Below are 23,048 nucleotides of genomic sequence, written 5' to 3'. Positions count from 1 at the left end.
GGGTGGTAAGAGATGTAATAAAAATTAAAAAGAATGAACATATGAGTGGTATAAACAATTAATATTTGGGAGATTAGGGTAATGAGTTTAATTAACAATGATGTTTGGGATGACTTTGGTCTTGGCTTCACATATGTCATGCGTCAAAGCTTGTAGTACTTAATATATTTTATATTTCTTCAAATCAAAGTAGTAGTATATTTGGAATTAGCTAACTAACGTAAAAAAGTTTGGTGCATGGATTATATAAGTGAAAATCTTATTTTAATTAAGGAAAATAATGAACAAAAACAGTAGTTAAATTATTATATGTAAATTTTGTCCTATACTTACTTCTCTCTTTATTCCATTACTAAAATGAATTTAAGTTATAAGAAGAAGAAAAAAAAATGTAATTTTTGTCTCTATATGTTTGTTAAATGTGTTCAAGGTCATAGATTTTCATGTTAATGAATTTGGTTATCGGCTTTAAAAAACATATCATTGTTTTCTGATAATGCGTCATATTTTTTTTTATAAGTTAATAATAATTAAATTCACATAGTTTTTAAAATTTAAGAATCAAATTCTAGATAATTAAAATACAATAACTACCGTGAATACATATGACTGAAAGTATGAAGATTATTTTTTTTTTGTCGACAGGCCGAAAGCATAAGGATTAAAAACTATATTAATAATAATAATAATTCTCTACTTGGTACTTGTAATATTTAGATGGACATGCACTACACCATTAGTATTTGTTAACCTTGCCAAAATATTTCCACAAACACTGTTCTGATAGCTATTAACACCTCATACGTGTTGCTGTAAAGAAAGACCTCATATATGTACTATCTTGAATTTCTGATTTAAATGACTATTAGAAAAATGAATGTTATAATCTCCATATGTATAATTCGTAATTTCTTTCTACAGCAATGTATAAATTTTCTTAACTTAGGAATTCCGAACCAATAAGCTCAACTAGTTATAAATTATTAATTTTTTTGTAATATTAAATTCGATTCTGATGTATGAAAAAGGAGTTAAGAGTTTAGAAATTAATTAGTAATTTAAAGTAAAATTAGCTCATATCACGACTAAATCTTTTCCGGCGACATTTTCATTTATATGCTATTTATTTAATAATTTTTTTATTATATATAAAACAAAAATTAGAGTGAAATTTTAACACTTACAAATCTGATTTTTTATAAATATTATTAGGGATTTTTGCTCTTTTTTATTTTTAACATTTAGCTACTGGACAAATTAAATTGTAACCGAATTAATTATTATACCTACTGCCAGAAACTTATGTCAATTTGTAAAGAAATCATTATTTCAATCAAGAAAGTGAATTCATGCAGAACTGAACTACATCGATAAAACTTAAGAAGCTAATTAGATGTCAAATCAAATTAAGTAAAGGATCATCATTCTGGACACCAAAGAAACCAAAGCTCAACAGCAATACATGTGGATATATACACATAGAATTTTCCAATTTAGCGTATAATACGAAAATTCCACTAAGATCATGATATTTGATATTGATAATTTGACCTGACTTAAAAATATATATAAAGAAAGACCGAAAAGTTTAATAGGTATATAATTTGATATTGATATCAGGTTTGTAAAAGTAAACTCAACTAAAAGCATAAAAGAAAGACCGAAAAGTTTAAAGCAATAGGATCTACCAGTCATGGGGCTAGCTAGAACCTCTAGACTTAAACAAAAGCAATTTTGAAGTGTTTATAGTACGTTGTCCTCGTAAAAGGAGGTAAAAGAATTACTAAGAAACTTCTTTACTAGGGAAGACAACCAAACACATTCCCCACACCACGAACGAAGAATTTATAAAGCATTGGATCCAGAGCAGGGACAGTAGGGGCATTATAGTCACAAGGATTTCTTATGTGAAGCTTCATCTTATTACCTTCATTTTGTTCATCTTGTCACTTTTCATATTTTTTTTAATGTATTTATCGTTTCAAAATTTCAAGATCATATTAATCATTATTTTTCAATTATATCTTTTGCCAGAAAAGAGAAAACATATTACCTAAGAGATAAAGAACGTATAGAAACATAAATAATTTTAATAAAAAAAAAAACTTTTTAACATGTATTTTTAGTAAACATAAATTAATAAAAATAAACAAAGAAAGTAAACTAAAGTCAAAATAATAATTCTAGCGCTTATTAGTTAGCCTATACTCAAGACACTCATTTGGCAGGTCCTTCCCCAAATTTAAGTGAAAAGTCTAATTATGTGTCCAACTTCAGTTGTCTATTGTAATTTGTAAACCTTAATGATACATTAAAAAGGTGAGTTTTTTGAAGAAGGCAAAAACTATATAAAAACCCGGGTGTGATTAGATTTTTTATAATGAAATTTGAATTTGATATTATAAAAACTAAATAAATTTCTCATATTAGGCCGAATTAGTGAGTGTATAAGTTCATCTATCATCTAATAACCTTTCCTATAAGATGATTCGTGATTAGATGATAATATTTTTCTTTTTTTAACTTATAATCTTTGAAAATTGAAATGCATGAATGGGTTATGAAATCCCTTTAGAAAAGATAAGAGCTTTCACCAGATTACTTTGCCTGTATAAGTAATGAGCAAGTAAAGCCATTGACTAAGTGCCTCCACTAATTAAGATATGATTATATTATGCGATGTAAGCGTTATCTGAATTCTGATCCGTTATCATATTTCACATTGACTGTTATTCAACAAGGTTTATCCCATTTTTTTTACTTTCGATATCCATTTTTGCCTTCACATTGGAAAGAAAATAACTAAGGGTTAAGGCAGAGTCAAATCAATGGATGTTCATTGAAATTTCGAGTCACATTCAAGTCCACACCGATGTTACCGCGTTTTGGAAGGGCACCCATTGGAGGATACGAATCCTTTTCCATGGATGCTATCAATTGTAGCCTTAAAGGGGTGCCTTTTCCCAACACATGAATGAATCAAAGTGTGAAACTCAAACTGTGTTACTTTTTGGGATTGGATGTAGTGGATACTACTCTAATTCTAATATCATATTAATAAGTGCCTAACAAAATTTGATTAGATAGAGGTGGACAGAAAAACGAACTTGTGGGACCTTGACAACCATATGATAGTCCTTAAGATTAGAATTGTGATGTTATTGTTATTATTATTTGAGGGTGGTTGAAGGTGGATGATGGATAAGTTTGGGAAAACAACCGCTTAGTCCTGGCTTTGCCTTATCTTTCAAGGTAGACATGTAGGCCTTTTGGAATTTTTGTACGCAAATAATGGCCTCCTAATGCATGGCCACTTTCTGGTCACTTTCTGCATGACTCGTTAATTTCCTTACTCCCCTGTTTTGATTTTTCATGATAGTATGGTCGATTGGTCGTTAACTTCACTATACATCATTTCAAGTTGGAAATCACAAATCACAATGAAAGCTCTCTTTCACCGAAAGGTTGAGGAAGACTTAGAGAAGTGTAACATATACAATGCGTTCCTTTGTGGTAGATACGAGCCTTTCCATTGTTAATCGGTAGTGCATCAAGCAATTAGTTAAATTAATTTTTGAAATCATAAATATCAATCAATTTAATCTTTAAAATCATAAAAGTATCAAAGTAATATTTGAAATTACCAAAAAATTAAGTAATTTTATTCCTTGTTATAACTTTAATAGTACTTGAGACAAACATTTTTAAAACTTTGAAGGTTTAATTAATCAATAATAATTTAATATATTTTATTAGGCTAAAGCAACATGTTTAACAAGTGGGTTTTATTGTCATTTTATCTTGAATTGAAGGAATCTTAGAACGTGGAAAAGTGGAAGTAGAATTTTCTTTGAACCCTTGGCTTGTATAGGCATTATCCAATATATCGAGTTTAAATGATACATGGACCCCCCACAGCAAGAGTAAGGCCTGGGCCGAGGTACTTGTGATCCCACCCATTCGGGGGTGGTAGTGGGGAATGCAAAGTTGCAAACTGATCCATGTAAATCCACATTTCCTTTTAGAATGACCTCTTTTTCGAAAATTATACTTTTGCACAAATAAACAAGTCAAGGCTGATGATATATACACCTCCTATCATTTATAAATACACCTCCAATTTCTCTTTTTTTTTTTAATTCCTAAAATATCCTTTTAACTAAATTTTGATTTTTAAAATTGTTTTATTCACCCCCTTCTTTTATCATTTTTCTTCTTCTTCTTTCTTCTTTTTTCTTCTTCTTTTTCTTATTCTCCTTTTTTATCACTCTAGTCATTTTTTGATGATTCTATTCTTTTTCGTTTTTCATTCTTAATTTTTCTTCTTTTACAATCAACATAATCATATTTTATCTTTCTATCTTTTTAATTCTATTTTTCACTTTCCACTCTATTCTTTCTTAAACCCTAATTTTTCATTCAATCGTCATTATCCTCTACATTCAATACAAGGTACAAAATTAATATATTAAATTACATTTCATATTTACAATTTTTTTAAACTTATTTAACATTACTTATGCACAACAGGTTCGATCGCAGAAGCCGGTGGTGGATAAAGAGATAAAGAAACTGGTAAGTTAAATGTGTCATGCGCTTGTAAAATAAGTTTTTTAGCATTCCGGAAAGTACTTTCCGGAATAGTAAAATTATTGTTCATATAATTCCGGAAAGAGCTTTCCGTAACAATAACTTTAATATTACGAAAAATACTTTTCGGAATGTAAAATAAGTTTTTTAGCATTCCGGAAAGTACTTTCCGAAATAGTAAAATTATTGTTCATATAATTCCGGAAAGAACTTTCCGTAACAGTAACTTTAATATTATGGAAAGTACTTTCCAGAATGTAAAATAAGTTTTTTAGCATTCCGGAAAGTACTTTCCGGAATAGTAAAATTATTGTTCATATAATTCCGGAAAGAACTTTCCGTAATAGTAACTTTAATATTATGGAAAGTACTTTCTGGAATGTAAAATAAGTTTTTTAGCATTCCGGAAAGTACTTTCCGGAATAGTAAAATTATTGTTCATATAATTCCGGAAAGAACTTTCCGTAATAGTAACTTTAATAATTCTGGAAAAAAAAGGCTTGGTTGCGGGAACCAACGGTGACGAAGGTAACTGGGCCGATGCGGCCGGTTACCGGGGAGGGTGTGGGGTGAGGGGAAGGGGGGGTGCGGGGAAGGAGGTGTAAATTTAGGAATTTCATTTTTTTTAAAAGAGTAATTTAGATATTTTATATATATTTTTTTTAAAAGGGGGTGTGTTTATACGAGAGTGGAGGTGTGTATATCGTCTGCCCCATTTTAAAAGTGAATACTGCAACAGAACGGCCCCAAAACGGCCATTCTGCAAGCAGAACGGCTGTTCTGCAATCAGAACGGGTCGTTCTCCTTGCAGAACGGGCCGTTCTGGTGCCGTTCCAGACTAACGTTTTGAGAAAGAAATCGGCCAGAAATGGATACTTATATAAAAGAAAATCATTGTAAAGAAGCTTTAGTATAAAGATACTTACCAGAGTCAAATCCTTCACCGGCAAAGAGCCTTTCTTATGCTGGTTATGGTGGGGCTAGTCCCTTTTTCTATTCAAAATGACTGTAAAAGTATATTCATATTATTCTTGGTGACATTGAGCGGAAAGAGACTTTGAGAAGAAGATGGGTGTGGAGTATGGGGTGCGGGGAAGGGAGGTGCAGGGAAGGGGGGTATGGGGAAGAGATGTGTAAATTTAGGAATTTAAATTTTTTTTAAAGGGTAATTTAGACATTTTATATATTTTTTAAAAAAGGGGGTGTATTTATACGAGAGTGGAGGTTTGTTTAACATCTGCCACAAGTTAATATGCAAACATGCATATGAAATCCAATTAACTTGAATGTTTTGCGAACTGGTCTTGCTTAGGCCCACAATTATATGACCAAGATCTACTTGGTCCAAAACGCACTGTTACACTGACTAGTTTGGAAAGGGAGTTGCTAAATAGTAAATACACTCCTTAGATTCTTACTCTTCACACCCTCTAAATTTATATGGACTCCTGAAATATCAACTACTACCACATTCAACCTAGCCCTTCCCTCCTGCACCTTCTCCTTTCATTTTTCCTAGTAGTCTTCACAAGTGGGATTGGTTCACATTTGAGTAAAAGTCCAATCCGAACCAATTAAATTTAGCTGGTTTAAATTGATTATGATTTCATAATTTTTTTTTGCTTAACTAAAATCAAATCAAACCAATCTAATGTTAATTAAATTGATCCGGTTAGAGTCAACTGATATTCAATGAATTTTTTAAAAAATAATTTTAAAAATATTATTTTTCTCTAAAGTAAATAAATTTTCTAACATTAACAAAAATGATAGATTTGCAATATAGTTTCTTTTGATTTTTTTTAATTTACTTAAGAAAATTTTAAATGCGCCATAGTGTATAAAAATGACACTCGATATACTATAATATAATTTTTCTTGATTTAAAGAAATGAAAAAATCTACAAATTGTAACACAAAACCATCTTCAAAATAATCAAAATGATACATATATATTAATTGTTAATTAAATAAAAAATAATAATATATAAATTAATTGGTTTGATTCGAATTTTAAATATGTAAATGTGATATCTAAACCAATCATCATTGAATTTAATTAGTTTACTTTAGGTTGAAACTGAATAATAAAAAAAAAAATCAAACCAATTTAATTAGTTTGATTTGAATTGTCAAATTTATCATATTGATCCAATCTATTGAATACCCCTAATTTTTCCCTATATTTCTTCACTTCAGAATGCCATCTTCATTTTTTCTTTCATCTCTATTAATTCTTCTCACTTTCTCGAGCAACATTTCCTTTGAGCTTTTTTTTCTTAGATGTTAATTTGAATTTTAGATTTTGATATCACCATCACAACTAATAATGGACATCAGTATTATTGTTTGACATTAGCACCACCTAAATCAACCTCGCCATTGCCACCACCACTATCGACTTATCGCCGCCATCGCCATTAGTTATCCCGTTATCACTAACAACATCACTATTAACAATGTCATCATTATTGTCAATGCTGACGTCATTATTGACCCTATCATCTTCGCTAACACTACTAACATCGATTTTGCCACAACACAAACATGCCTTTAAACTAATTTTAATAGGATTAGAAATTTTCAAAATGGGCTTATTTGCTAAAGTTAAAACTTTTGAAACCTAAAACTAAAAACTAGCCCCAAACGGCCCTAAGCAAATAACAGCCGTTTGAAAACTAGGTCGCTATATCCCCCACAATTCGGGCCTGGTTACATTGAAGTCTGGGAAATTAAACTCTCCATGATATCCTTCCTAACGATCATTAAACCATTTACCCTAACGGGTTGGGAATTTTTGACTTTATACTCTCTCGGACAAGCTCAATAATCTCATGTTCTGTCTGAGTCTTTGAGAGATATTTATATAAACAATACCAGATAAAAATGAACTAAATTTATTCGGAACTAGCGAAATGAAGAAGCGATATCGGAATAAAGTAAAGGCAATCACATGATATCACTTTATTGATGAAAGATTCCAATTGCCAACAATAAAATGGAGAGGAAAACCATACGACAAAGAGAAGGTACGAAACTTAAATCCTAATCAGCACCTTCGGAACAAACCAAAACTAGCGTGCGTATGCATGAATAGGATATGATGAAAGAAAGCCCAAACCGATTTGTATTATTATAGCTCTCCTATTATTGTGGACATACATACATGTGCAGGAGTGAAGTAAGCATTCATTTCTATTCAAAAATGAGCCAAAAGTCCCTCCAATCCCAACAGAAAAGGGGATGCCAATCACTACCAAAAACAGCAAGTCTTAAGGGCATTCAATAATTGCATGCACATGAGACAATTGATAAACCACCTACTAATACTGAAAGAAAAAACCACCAATTGGCTGGTTTACCATTTTTTTTTCATTATTTGCAGCAGATCCCTACTTCCTAACAAGTAACCCACAAACATTTTTATTAGTGTTCCATACATTGTACATTGTACACAACAGTGGACAAAATATTCATGGGTGTATTAGTAGAACAAAAGAATATCTGCAGATTTTTAATCAAAAAAACATTTCATCTATCTTTCCAAGTCAACCAACCACAATTCAGCTAAATGAGCAACTATTGGTGTATAACAATGCAATTCTTCGTCAAAATATCTAATATCTAATATTTAATATTATAATCAAAATTCAAAAATAGCATCTCTTTCTCCTCTTTCAAAGTAAGAAATGTACATATATCATCAAACGAATTACTGCCAAGGCTCCAATGCCATAAGAGGGCAGGGTGGGACTACTGATGAAGCAGGACTAAGAGAGCAAATTATACATTTAAGGGCTCTGGTTCAGGTTGGCAATTGTTCACGCTATAATACAGTCCAGGTACTTTAATGCCACAAGCACAAAAAATCGTTCATGACAGTGTAGTCAGAGTACTGCAACAATAAGATTTTATATTTTATTCGTATGTAGCTTAGTTTGATCGTACAAGTTATATTTCACCTACACCGGATTGAACTCCTTTTTTCACTCTGTATCGGACCTCGAGAGTAATATAACTATTAAATGTCATGAGTGGCGCAGGGAAGAAAACAAAGAAAATTTTCAGGAAGATTTTCCACATAAACCTCGATGCTTGCCTCAGTGATATAAACATGATATGTTAAAAGAATCAGCACTGCTATTCTTGGAAGAAAGTAAAAAGTACGCATGCTTTTTCACAAAGATCACATACTAATTCATATTCCAAACCAATAACCATGCAGCAGACAACAAAAACCCAACTCTCCAACACTCATCCTAATAAACTAACGTATTGTTGCTGTCGTCAAGGTCAAATTCAATGACGACATTTCAGATTTCAAAACAATCACGATTCCTACAAACTCAAATAAACAGCAAGTCTGATACTCAACCAGTAGAAGTAAACAGACACAACTGACAGTCATCCCATTAGATAACGTCAACATCATCCTAACGAATCCATCCTACAGTACTAACCAAACGGTCCAAACCCAATCCTGATCCCAAAATGAATCCATTGACATCCCCCACGGGCACCAGCCTGTACAACTACCATCCAGCAGGGTGAAAGGACAACCTAAGTCCTACCTGTCATGCCCATTCAAGCACCTTTCTAGACTTTAGTAAATGAATAGCTAGCCTGTTACTTGGAACAACTGTCGTCATCATCAATGTTTCACTTGGAGTATTTTTATGAATATGTTTATACTATTTGCTAATCTTCTATATATTATCTTGAACAGTTTTTTTTTTTTTTTTGTGGATAATTCTTTAACTGGAATTTTTTGGCTGTTCTTCGATGACAACATTTTTAGGTATTTTTTTAACCTCATATTTCTTTTAATCTATCATTTCTATTTTTATTTTTAAATAAATTTTAATATTTTCAAAAGAAATTATCAATAGCTAAAAATAACATTGTATCACAATGTAAATTATTTATCATAAATCTAAAATATAATTTATAAGATAATATTTACTTATCATATACTTTATATATTTAAAATTATTTATTTATTATAAATTTTAGCTATATAAAAAAAATTATGTGCATAAAATTGGCTAAAATTTATGAGTGGCTAGGAAACAGCAATAAGAATACAGGTGGCAGGGAAATAGCAACTTTGCCTCGCTTAAAGTCATAAACTTCATAAATAAGTACTTAATCAAGAAAAGGTCTTAGGTTTGGACTTTGGATACTCAGAAATACTTGCAAAGGAAAGAACTTCCCAAACCCAACATATTACTCTAAGATATAAAAGGTGAAAATACCAAAGTTTTAAATATAATAACATGCTTATAGTATAAAAGTGTAACAGAACAATAAAAAAAAACGAAGAAAACCAAAGCTTTGTTTCTTTCAGAATATATTACTATGATAAACTGCATTTATCAATTATCATTATTTCATCAACAACGAACAGTCCAAACCAGAACTAGTGGACAACAAGTTTCCTTTGTTGGTTATAGATGAGTGACCAAACATTCAGGCTGTTAACTATTCGGCAGCAATAAACACCTAAACACAAAAATGGCATAGATCCAATATACCCAACAATTCAAAGAACACTGGATAACAGTCATGTTTTCAGTCGAACAACATTAACAAAGCTATACTACTCAAAAGATTAATTCAACTCTTAAGCTTCTATGATCAATGTCCAAACACCATCAGTTTAAATGGGGGAGCTAATTTCATCGTAGTTGTATATTTTCAACAATTAAAGTGAAACAATGCAAGGTTCATGTGCCAGTACGACAATTGATTTATATATATATATATATATAGACATGATCTACGTAGTATTTCAAAACTTCCAACCAAAACTTAATCTGTCTTTGTGAGATGTGACTTCTGCTAGCCAAACATTACTTCAAGGTGTCGAGATCCCCTTGTTCCAGGACAGGCTTTACAACTAACTTGGTTACAATAAAACAATTGATGAACACACACAACAATTCACTTGCAATTAATCAGTATCTCCATAAGACTAGAATTGAGTAAGTATAAGGTGTGACAATAACTATATACAGTCATACACTACCAGCAAAAAAATTGCATTAAAACCTAACCCAAATCGCATAGACATAAACAGTTAAAAGCATCAATAATAACAAGAGAGAATCAGAAAACTTATTCCCCTCCCAAAACCTAGGGTTTCAAAAAAGAATTCACGTCCACACCTGACACTCCTTGTCTCCGCCGACCAAATCGCCGGAAGCAGCTTTGGAAGAGAATCCAACAGGCATTTTCCGGCAGAGAACCTTGAGAACCCTCGTCCGGAACCTCCAGGAGCCGGAGCGAAACGAAGTGGAGGCGAGAATCTGAACGTCGAAGAGAACCTGACCTTTGGCCTTCTCATCGTTGAGGTCGTCAATGACGCGGGGCTCAAGGTAGGTGCCGGCGGCGGAGAGCGTGGCATTGAGAGTGGACTCCGATTTGGTGTCCTGCTTGAAGGGCGGGAGCTGGGACTCGGCGATGTAGTTGGTGCGGTAGAAGAGGGAGGAGCGGAGGGCGTTGTAGGAGACGCTCATCTTGCCGTTGCCGTTGCGGACCAAGAAGGAGATGTTCCACGTGGCGGAGAGGGATTGGGCGGTGGTGGAGAGGTTGGAGACGGAGAGGGCGTGGAGCGTGAAGTGGGGGAGCGAGGGGCGGAGGACGAGCCAGGTCACGATGAGGATCACGCCGAACACCACGGCCAGGCAGATCATCGTCGCGAAGAAGGCGCGGAAGAAGGACCGGGAGGCCAGGGAGGACGGCCTGGGAGGGGCGTAGGTTGGGTTGTAGTATTGGGGAGGGGGGGCGGCGTAGGGGTAGGCCGTGGCGGGGGGCGGCGCTTGGCCTCCGTTCGGCTGGTGGAAGGGCGGCGCGGGGTAGCCGGTTGCCGGCCTGGAAGGGTCCTGCATAGAGTAAAGCGAAGCGGTGACCAAAGAGTGAGAGAGTGGAAGTGAAAGTGTGGCAGTGGGATTTTTATTTATAGGGTCTTTGGTTTTGGCTTTTTTGTAAATGGCTTTTTTTGGATTTTTTTTCTTCTTCTAATATCTTCGCCAAAAGTAGAGGCTCCCATTGTTTGATTTGAATTTGAACCTTTTAATTCCATCGTTCCAATGTGTCATTTTCAAACACATAAAATAAGGATTACGAATTTACGATCCTCTCTTTTATAAAAAAAAATCACGATCCTCTATAGTTTACCGGTGAAACCGCACGGATCACATCCATTAATTTTATTTTATTATATAATAAATTAATGTTTTAGAATTAAATTTATTAACTTTTAAGGGTGGGATTTATAACTGCACACATGAACACTTGTTATGCACTAAGTACTAACAATGCCTTATATTCTAATAGATCTCAAAGAAATTTACCAAGTTTCAAAGATATACGTTGCGATGTATGTCATGTGTTGAAAGAAAAAACGAGAAATTTGGGTTATATCAATATCTACTCTACTATTTCAAATGAATAGTTCATATTAGAGAAATTTGAAGGTTTTTTATTTACAAAAATAAGGATAATAAAATCAAATTATGCATTGAAGTCTACATTGTCCTATTCATTATGATTTAACTATGACGTGATATATCATTAAAAACACACATGGACACTTATTAAAGAATCATAAAATTCTATTACCTAATAATTATTTTTGTACTTCTTATATTCAATGTAAATTAAATGTTAGACCATCTCGTGCTCAAAGTAAATTAATTGTTAGACATGTTGAAATTTCAAGGATTTTCATTATGATTATGTTTTACAAAAATAAACATAACAGAATTAAGTTCTATGCATTAAATTCTAGATCATCTTTCTAATTGTGGTTCAGCTCTAATGTGACATATAATTGAAAAAATATATATATATAAGGGAAAATTCTGTTTCTCAATTTAATAATTTCTCTCTTATATTAAATTTTAACAATTCAATTCAATTATTAAATTAAAGGTTGTTAATATATATATATATATATTAAGTTTATAAATTTTTAAAAATTTAAAAATTATTTAATAACTCGTTAGATTAATTCAAATTAATAAATAATTATAAAAGTTATACACATTGATTTAAATTTATATAATAAAATATTGTGTTTTTTAAATTTTTTTAAATATTTACATAAATAATATATATATTAAGAATTTTTAATTTAATAATTAGATTATTAAAATTTGATATAGAACATAAATTATTAAATAAAATAAATTTATTAAAATTTACTTTTAAAATAAATAAATCTCTACTCTATCTTTATATATATATATATATAATCAGTAAAATTACCTAAAATTAATGTTTATTGAAAATTAATATAATACTTATTTTGAAATTTTTTTTAATACAACAAAGAGGGGTAGTATACATGTCTATAACCATGAACTAGTGGTTATCAAACCGTTTGGCAAGCATGACGTATAGATATAAATTAAATGATCATCGACAAAAGTGAAAATGTGGCCGGCCAGTTTGTAAACAAAAAAAAAAAAAAATGCACGTTCAAAGATTTTTTTCTTCTCTAACATATAATTTATTTTATTATATGTTTTTATTCTCTTTTATTTATCTTTTTATTGTATAAAATGATTATACAACTATATAATTTTTCTTCTTTAATAATTTTATTAGTGCCGATTTATTTATACCATCTGATCAACATTTGCTTTGAGAAAAATATGTCCTGTTTTAATTTTTAATTAAAATGATACTTTATTTTCATTAAGTTTCATATTTTCAAAAGTCCATATAAAAAAAGATGAAAATAAGTTTATCAATTTCTATTTTTACTATTCCTTATATAAATATTTTGAAAAGATAAGATAATGTGATATTTTGTAATTAAAAAAAATAATAATTTTTTTTTCTCAAACTGAACCGAGCATAAGATTTTGTACTTCTTTAAACAATGATCATTATTATTGATAAAGCATTTGACTTCTACCGGTTAATTAAGATATGATTTTTCTGTGTTAAACTTTTTTTTAAATAATTTTAATTTTTTTATGAACATAATCAACGAAATATTTTAAAATTGATAATTAAAGATTAATTTAGATTTGCATTTTGTAAAACTCGTCGACCAAACATTTAATAATTCTAATTTTACATGTCTTTTTGATAATTTTCTTAATTACTAAATATATTGCACATTTTTAAATTTAAAAACTTGAGTAATTACTTTTATTTATTTATTTTTTCAAATCCCGCTTTAATTATTTTAATAGTTGATACTATTTTTTCCATCTTAAATTTCAAGCATTTATACTTTTTATTATTTTTAATTAGTCATCTTCCTCTACATCTAAATTACGCATACTCTTTTGCTTATTTATTTATATTAGTTATCAATATTTATCTAATAAATACAAAAATCTTTCTTTTATACTATATTTTAAAATTTACTTAATTAAAAAATTCTATATAATCTACATCATACTGATTTGTTTCTTTTTTTTTTTTTTTTAGAAGACAAGTATTTGTAACAAGTGTTTGAGAACAATAATTAAGGAAATATAAATATTTACAATTACTCAGAAAATTATTAAACAATTTTTGTGGTCTGATATAATAAATACTTTGATTTTGTGATTTTTTTTTTTTTACATTGTTTCTTTAACCACTACCCCCATAAAGTAAAAGTATGTAGAATATAGCACTAGCTCATTTTTTTTCCCCCCTTTTCTATTTGGTTCATCACAGCATAATTGCAGTTGACCATCTAGGGAGAAGACTAATGGAGCATATCGGTTGTTAATGAGCCTGGCGAGAGCGAGAGTATGTCCACACAATTGACCGTAAGTTGATGTTATTCATTCGTATGGTTACACTATTATTTACAACAGCATAAAAAGAACTAAAAGAATTACAACAAAAAAAATGAAAGAAGAAACGATAAAGCCTGTTTGTTCGCTCAATTCAAGTGGCATTTGAAAAGCTATATGAAGTAGAAAAGTGATTGAAGATATAAAACACAAGCAAACTTACCAAGGAGTAAAAAAACCCATTAACAGCGTCCCCCACTTTCCTCAACCATCAATCCTTTTAGACTCTTGGCTAACCAAATGGCTGTCTCCCTCGGGGAGACTTTATCTTTTCCAAAGGGCTTCAGAACAACTGCAAGTTCTTCCAATCTATTTTGCTGCAGCAAATCTGCAGACAGTTCTAACAGCCCTTCAAGTGCCTCTGCTCTCTGCCTGGAAGATTTAACATCCAAAATTTCCTTTGCTGGTGTTTCCTCTTCAGCTTTTGGAGTGTTATATTTGGTATACTCGGAAGAATCAGATTTTGAAATAATTGAATCCGGGATTTTCACATCTTGTTCCGTAACACCAGAATGATCAGAAAAACTTGATTTCATGCTCAAAGAGTCAGTGCAACTCGAAGATTTTAAGTTAGGAGGATTAGTCAAGTTTCTGATTTCCACATTATCAGAAATATTTGACTTCAAGCCAATAGCTTCAGAGCAATTTGAGGATTTTAGGGTCAAAGGAGTGCTCATGTTTCTCATTTCTAAATCATCCCTTGCAATGTTTATAAACTTACCAACATCTACATTTTGAACTCCCATCTCCACAGATTCCTTCACTGGCTGCTCACTCCCCACACGGTAACTGCTATGGCGTATGACATGAATGACATCATCAAAAGCTGGAGGAAGATGGCCAACAGCTGGCCTTTCTGGTGCTGGATTCTGTAAAACTGTTCCTTTCTCTTCTTGCAAAACTTTCTGGCTTGAAAATTTAGTAGAGATAACCAAAGGAGCAGTTTCATCCACTGATGAAAGTCTTTCCCTCATCATGAATTTGTCATCACCAGTGGAAATGCACGTAAGTTTTGGCTGGCTAACTTTATCAACCCTATTATTTGGCTTGCTTGCTGGACTGAATTCTTCACAAACACACTTTTCTCCAGAAATGGAGACTGAATGTTGGAGAGACTTGGTTGAAGCCACTTCCTTAGAAATATCTTGCGGGTCTTCAATTTCTTGTGTGGATTCAGCAGAGGGATCTACGGATATATTATCACACTTGGAGGCAGCAGATGTAGTTGTCTGATTTATGGGAAAACTATCATCAGAAACAAATATTACCTTAGCATCTTGAACTGAGTGAAAACTGGGACTTACTTTCTCATTACTATTCACTATATTCTGAAATTGGGGTGTAACCATAGAGGTTTCCCTAGACAATTGTTCAGACATCTCAAAATGCAAAGAGGCCGCAGGTGAACTGCTATCTGCATGTGATTCCACATTTTCAGTGTGGTTTAAACTCTCATGATCAGGATGTGTTGGTTCACTCAAATCAATAAAAGTTGTTGCAAAATCAGAAAGTTCAAATCCTTGAATAGAGACCGAGGACGAGACAGAATTGCTGCTGTCTGTCTGCAATCCTTTGGAACTGCTTTCAAAAGTGGTCAAAGGCTCTCTAGAAACATGTGGTAGATTACTGTTGGTCAACTGATGATGGCTCGTCTCAGGCTCTCTAACCATTTTATTTAGAATTGACTTTCCAGTAATATTTGGAACATCAAACCCAGCCTGCTTCACATGTCCTGGAAAAGAAGGTGGTTTAAGTAAACTCGGTGGAGTCTTTTGCCTTGGCTTGGCAGGAACTTCTCGTACTTCTACTTGTTTGATAGGACCAGATGATGGAATCACATTATGTCGAGGTTTAGCTTTTGGTATGGATTCTATCATTGGTAACTGCCAGCATGTATCAAATATACCAGAAATAAATTTCAATGTTACGAGAAAATCTTCAAAATCAAAAAGTAACTAATAGTACATTATATCATTTATAATGGTAATGTACCTGATGCTTTGAAGTATGTGCTCCTTGCATTCTTTTTGCAGAATCAGGTGTTGCTTTTGAAGGTGCAATAGTTGGCACCTCCAAATTAGGCTTCAAATCATAAGCACCGAAATTAGGTTTGGGCAATTTGGACACTGTCTCTGTATTTATTTTATGGATCGATACACCACCACCCTTTATGCGATTGCCTCTAATTGGAGAACTTGTCTCTCTAAGTTTTCCATTTTTTAATGTTGTCACTTGATTCTTAGTTGTTTTTGGTTGCTTAGAAACAACATTAGAATGGTGTTCGTTATTAAGTTGCTTCATCACCTCTTGCTCATCTGATTTCCCATTGACTTTTCTGGATCCATTTCCCTCTTCACCAGGCAGGAGATGCTCGGAGCCATCATCCTCAACTGATGTCAAGTCTATTTCAGTGATTTTGTTATCACACTTTTGCACTGTTTTTGCAGTGTTTTTCTCATTTGACACCAAACTATCTTTGTCAGTACTCAAACTACTACTGTTTTGACTTTCTGGCATATTTTTTCGAGGATCATGGACAGCAGAAATCGGCTTTTCAGGAGAAGTGGCTGATGGAGTACAGAAAGATGAACGATATTGATCAACATAAGGCTGCAAATAAGGGTGCTTTAAGATTTCAGATGCCTGTGAAAGATAATGAAATTGTTCAGGATAAGCAACAAAAGGAAACCAGGGCAACATTGAAAATAATATCACTCATAAAGAGAGGCTTACTGCTGGACGATGCTCAGGATTTTTTCTCAGCATGCCCTTTATCAGTGTTTTCCTGTGAGTATCAACCAAAGACTAAGATTTCCAGTGCACATACAAGAGAAGTGAGAATTGAACTAGAAGGTGTGTATATATATATATATATATAGAGAGAGAGAGAGAGGGAGGGAGAGAGAGAGAATTTTTATTATATATTAAATATCGACGATATAACCGTTGAATATCTTGATATTATTGCAATGATCATATATACCATATTTTAGATAATTTAGACATTTGTAGTTAGTTGATCTTATAATTAGCATTTACTTGTAATTTAAAAAATTATATTATATGCTATTTGAATTTATATAAGTATCAAATAGTCTTCAAAGTTGATAAGAATTCGTTAACTTAATGTAGTCAATAAGAACTTATAATTTAAAAGTTAAATTGTTGAAATTTAATATATATAAAGAGTTATAGAAGGTAATAACTTGATCCGCACAATATATGTGTGCGAGTGTGCATGGATAGAGATAGGAAATTACTTAGGTGAGAGCACTTCGTTATTATGAGAAATAAGAATATTAAATATTGAACATTTAATCATACTTGAATAGTCAAAATTGAAAGATAAATGTGTATGACTTTTGTAATTAATCATGTGACCACTAACACACACATATACTATATACATACACACTTTTTCCTAAACCTATATAGATTTAAGCTTCTCTTAATGCCAAACAGAAGCCTTTTGGTCTTTTCCTTATGAATGGAAGCAAAAGCAGAAGACAATTAAGTTAGCATGTCTTTTTTATAGATCTCAACTTCATGTTCATTGATAATGCATATTAAAAACCAAGTCCAACAGCGTTCGTGAGAATAAATAAAAATTAGGGTGGTGCACAACAAATGCAGACTATAACAATGTCCTCAAATTCACCTACACCAGCTTTTACGTGAGGCCATACTAGTCAAGTATTTATTGTTTATGCTTGACTTGTGAGTCGTGAAAAAATAAAAAGTTGCTCAAGATTGAATCATTTATTTAAATGAGTCAAATTTAAAGCTTGAGCATTTTATTGGCCTTTTTTCCTTTGTAGTTATTTTTAAGTTTATTGATTTAGTATTTACCATATATCATCTGATAGGTGAAGTAAAAGGAGGAATAAATATAATTTTGTATTCACCAAGACTACTTAAGACTCGGATGAAATCTTTGATGACAAACGTAATGAATTTTTTTATTTTTTTTATTTTGAAAAGGCTTGAATGTCACTCATTTAAAATATGATTCTTGAAAATTGAAATTAGGTAAGTGGTAAATATAATATAATAATAATAATTATAATAACAACTAAAATAACAATTCCCCTAGTAAATTTAATTAATAGAATTACGAATCTCTGGGTCAAATATTTACGCATGCGAGCAATTAATGTTAAGTCTACAAATATTAAGTTTTACTCATTTAAATAATTGAGCCTAACTTGAAGTTTTAGTATGTTTATTTAGCTGAACATATGAGCTTGATTGTGCATTCAGCAACCCGAACTGAAATAATTTTCACGAATACCTTACCCATTTAAACCCCTACTAGTACCCATAATTTTCTGTCATATGAACCTGATTTCACCAGGAAACCTGAGTAATCACTTACTTTCTATTAACATAATGATGCTAGCCTGAACAAAATCAGATGAAACTTACAAAGATGGGGAATAACAGGGAGGCAAAGGGCCAATTGAGGAACGGTTTATCTTGCTTATCAAGCCTGCCATATCCTGTAACAAGATTTACCGTGCTTGTCAAAGAAAAGAACATGATGACAAATTGCATTCACATACATAAATATATCAGACAAGACTGGGTTCACAAGCTTAAATTTAGAAGTTAGAACTCCATCACAGATAACTGAATAGTAATAATCATAAAATAGGTCATAATGAGGATTCTGGTAGGGGTATTTTGTTCAGATTCAAACTTGAGATAACATATGACAAGAATTCGCAAAAGATTGTAGCATGTCTACAAATACTTCAAAATAAGTAAAAAATTATAGGAACTCTTGACCAAAATTTTGTTACAGTATTTAATTTCAATCGTTCTGAACCATTTATGCAAATCAATACCTCTCTTTCTTTTGCACAAAAAGACAACTTCCCTATCTTCAATGCACAAATGAGATATTACGTTCATATATGACTTAATGACAGTGCATTAAATGAGACAACTGATTATTGCAAATCTATAATTACTATAAAGTCAAAAAAAAAAAAAAGTAAAACTTACAAAGGCTTTAAAAGCTGGGCGATGAGCAGCCATCTCGTATATACAACACCCTGAACAAAAAAAAGTGCATTTTAGCCTGCAGCAAAACCAATATCAGATATTCATGGCCAAAAAAATATACCTAGTGACCAAATATCAGATTTGAATCCATAAGGAATATCTGCAAGCAGTTCAGGACACATATAGTTAGGAGTTCCTACCACCTGCACACAAATATTTACAGCAATTAACTTTGGCAATAAGTAACCGCACGTGTATAAAATAAATGTAATATTAATCATATGGTACCAATGTCATAAATGTCATATTATAAACCTATAATAGTTGGAAATTATTAAAACATGGATTTCACCCTTCCAAAATATGAGTTGATAAAAATGAAGTTCTTTACAACATAGTCTTCCAGCTGAATTAGATTCAAGAAAAACCATGATCTTATCACTGATAGTAACAACCATTGGTCTTATTTAGCAAATCTGAAGCAAGGAATTTAATTTAATCTACTCAAACAACACTCAATTGCTCTCCACATTTTTTAATTTCTGAAATGTAGTATTAACAAATAAGAAAAGCTTGCTGACTGTATCAGCAATGGAGAGAAAGAGAAGGGTATGCAGCTGAAGATTGATTGCTACTGACACCCTATAGGTCATCCCAATTGAACTAACATTTACCCACTTTCAAGATATATAGGCATAGGATTATGTGTCATTGTGGTCAACAAAGCAGGAAATAAAAAATTGTAGCAACTAGTATTACAAAGAAAAAAAAATAAAAATAATGGAAGAATTGGACGCATTATAAGAGATTTGAGTATAAGCTGAAGAAACTTATTTGAAAGGATTTCAACGCATATCTGTAGTTTTTTTTTTTCTTTTACCAACAATCTATAGGATTTCAACATAATTGTGAAGGTTTTCATTAGTTCACGGATAATGGCTTATCAAATAGAAACATAGTAACAAACTGAAGCTTTCTGTTCTCATGGACAGATACTCTAGGGTACTAAATTTGGTATGGAGGTGCACAAAATTGTATGATTATATGCCAATATGAATAGGTATTTTCAGAGTGGAGTGTCACTAAATATGTCCAACTGAGGGAGCAAGCAAGGGGAATGATTTAAGGATGAAAAACCCTAAGCTCTTGACTTGGTTTTAAGTGCTACTCACTGCTCAGCATATGATGTTCACTTGTACGATTCATCAATGCTGTAGAAACTTGACAGAGTAAAGTTCAGCATAAACCCATGCATCCTTTAAAATTTATAAAAATAAAAATAAAAATAAAAATAAAATAAAAAACTGACTTAAAAGAAGAAAAAGAAAGCAGCAAGTTCCCATTTCTCACATACCGAAGAAGCCAAATCATCCGCTTTTAGTGTCTTAGCAAGCCCAAAATCCCCTATAAAAATGTCAGAAAATTACAGACAAAACTCAGGATGAGAACCTCATAATCTATCCCTAAAGTAATAAAACATGGCAGATGAACTCACCTAGGCGAACATCCTGATCCTTGGTAAGAAAGATGTTGGAACACTGGCAGCAGAGTTGACAAAATAATTTAATATATTTTCAAATGGAAGATTAGGAGAAAATAAAAGCCATATGATTATCATACAGCTTGTTTCATCTAAGTAATACCTTTAGGTCACGATGTAAAACATAATTTGAATGCAGGTATTCCACTGCCAAGAGTAGTTGAGTAAACCACTTGCAGAGTTTCTAAGCAATATCAAACACATCCAACGTGAGCAACCAAAATATTCAAAAAAAGAAAATATAGGAATAAAAGAAATCATCTATATCTGCGCAAAAATACCTCCTCAGGAAAGTAAACCCCATTTGATTTTTTCATCAATGCAGCCCTGTTAAATATTTAAAGAGAAAACAAACTTAACAAAATAGTAAGTAATCCCGCATGCACAACTCATGAAGTTCACATGACACTAGGAGTTCACACTTCCCAGGCATTATCGAATACTCACATGTCTCCACCTTCACAGTATCCAGTAACAATGCAAACATAGCAACCCTACAATACAACCAAAAAATGCTTAGCTAGAAAGAAAACCGTTATAATACAACCAATTCCAGTTTACAACTACTGCAATATAACGATTGAAACGGTGTGGTTTGTCTCACCTTCTCAACCCAAGCCTCCTTGAATTCCACAATGTAAGGATGCTGGATTCGAGCAATAAGAGCCATCTAAAATTCCCAAAAAATAGTCCACAACGGTCAAATCTCAGAGCACGAAGCAATTCAACAAGCGAGAAACCGAAAACCTAACCTCTTGATGAGCAGATCTTCTGCATCGTTCAGTCTGCCGCGCGAGCCTGATTTTCTTCAACACGTATCTGCAATCCATAAACCAAACGAAGCGTTAGTTAGTTCTCAAAATTCAAGCGAACGCAATCGAGATGCGAAATTGCAAAGTGGCGCGTACTTCATCTTCTCCGCTTTGTGGTTCACGAGAATCGCAGCGCCAAACGCTCCGCGACCGATCTGCTCCATGATCTCGTACTGATCCATCCGAGACTCCATCGCTCTCTCGATCCAATTACAGTAAACCGGTTCCGCTCCGAACGAAATTCACTCTCCGACCTCCGGCGACGACGCCGAAAGCATTCCTAGCCGCGGTTTTTGCTCCGAACGAAATTCTACATTGCTTCCGCAGTGGAAGGTTAACGTTCCCCGGTTTTTCTCATCCCTAACTTGTCTCCGCAATCAATGCAGTGCTTCGGCCACACTCAATGGTCAATTCTCTCTCTCACACACTCTGGCAATGCCGTAATGATTGCAATAATGTGAATTACGCAGCGTAATTATCTTGCTCAGAAATTGCAATGATGAGGTTCCTTTTTGTTACGGCGAAACTGAAGAAGAAGAAGAAGAAGAAGAACCAATGAATCACTCTTTCTCTTTCTAAGTCTAGAGAGAGAAAGAGGAAGAAGGAGAGAAACGCATGTGGAGCATACGCCGACAGTCACAGCTGGTCTACCACACCAGCTTCCCACCCTTCAATTTTTCGTCTTTATTTATAATTATAAGCTTTTTTAGTAGTAATGTATTTGCGTATTTATTAGGACTTAGGAGGATGAAGTGATGAACTCATTTTTCTTAATTTTTTTTTTTAAGTAGTAGTTATTATTACTTTTCTAAAACTAAGCTAAAAGCCTAAAACGTATGCTTACACGAGAATTAGTTTAATTTCACTTTCAGGTTCCGTTAACTTCAAAATTCAGCATCCATTAATGGCGATTATCTTGCGGTGTGTCGCTATCGTGGGAGAAATACTGGTTATCCGTTGTTAATTACCAAAACAGAAGACGCCAATTATGTGCAGAGAATGTAGCACAGTAGCAGTCTCAAACTAGAATTGCAGCTTTGCAACCCTACCCAAAGGAAATTTTTAGTGCACTTAACGAATTCTCCATCCGTCTTATCTTAATTAAGAAAAGTTAATTAGTTCATCCTTTCGGAGTAAAATATTTGTTGCAGCAAAAAAATATCCTTATTATATGTGACATGTGATATCTACAACATTGTTTTCGTTATTTCAATCTTAACATTTCATTTCGGTTGTACGATTGTGATTCATTTTTCTTTTAGAACTTTCATCTCTTATTGATATGCTTACAAT

The 23,048-nt window shown here is 32.6% G+C and overlaps 2 protein-coding genes across 3 annotated transcripts; both read right to left on the bottom strand.

Moving 5' to 3' along the window:
- Window positions 1-10,532: 10,532 nt before the first annotated feature.
- Window positions 10,533-11,533, bottom strand: LOC109788757 (uncharacterized protein At1g08160). The gene has a single exon (XM_020347575.3). It carries the CDS (start codon window positions 11,478-11,480, stop codon window positions 10,746-10,748), a length of 735 nt encoding a protein of 244 aa, XP_020203164.1. The 5' UTR covers window positions 11,481-11,533; the 3' UTR covers window positions 10,533-10,745.
- Window positions 11,534-14,352: 2,819 nt separating this feature from the next.
- Window positions 14,353-22,463, bottom strand: LOC109788751 (serine/threonine-protein kinase Nek5). 2 transcript variants are annotated; one of them, XM_083065148.1, is made up of 15 exons: window positions 21,852-22,463; window positions 21,696-21,762; window positions 21,548-21,613; window positions 21,391-21,437; window positions 21,225-21,270; window positions 21,047-21,127; window positions 20,899-20,941; window positions 20,758-20,807; window positions 19,525-19,606; window positions 19,404-19,453; window positions 18,822-18,895; window positions 17,130-17,181; window positions 16,389-17,039; window positions 15,701-16,279; window positions 14,353-15,625 (listed from the first exon to the last, which is right to left on the bottom strand). In XM_083065148.1, the coding sequence occupies exons 1-15, from the start codon at window positions 21,947-21,949 to the stop codon at window positions 14,579-14,581; spliced, it is 3,033 nt and encodes a 1,010-aa protein (XP_082921274.1). In that variant the 5' UTR covers window positions 21,950-22,463; the 3' UTR covers window positions 14,353-14,578. The 2 variants fall into 2 exon arrangements, with proteins under 2 accessions (XP_082921274.1, XP_020203157.1); XM_020347568.3 differs by having other exon boundaries at window positions 14,353-16,279; window positions 21,852-22,461.
- Between the last annotated feature and the right edge of the window lie 585 nt (window positions 22,464-23,048).

Source organism: Cajanus cajan, chromosome 10, assembly GCF_000230855.2.
Source record: "Cajanus cajan strain Asha chromosome 10, NIPB_CcT2T_4, whole genome shotgun sequence".
In the NCBI taxonomy this organism is placed as follows: Eukaryota; Viridiplantae; Streptophyta; class Magnoliopsida; order Fabales; family Fabaceae; genus Cajanus; species Cajanus cajan.
This window is presented reverse-complemented; position numbering and strand designations above follow the sequence as displayed.

Bases quoted from the DNA above. Each gene is read 5' to 3' on its own strand.
- LOC109788757 (XM_020347575.3), bottom strand. From the start codon at position 11,480: ATGCAGGACCCTTCCAGGCCGGCAACCGGCTACCCCGCGCCGCCCTTC.
- LOC109788751 (XM_020347568.3), bottom strand. From the start codon at position 21,949: ATGGAGTCTCGGATGGATCAGTACGAGATCATGGAGCAGATCGGTCGC. The intron at 21,128-21,224 runs GTATTTTTGCGC...GATATTGCTTAG, and splicing joins GGGTTTACTTTCCTGAGGAG to AAACTCTGCAAGTGGTTTAC. The intron at 16,280-16,388 runs GTACATTACCAT...ACATGCTGGCAG, and splicing joins CACATACTTCAAAGCATCAG to TTACCAATGATAGAATCCAT.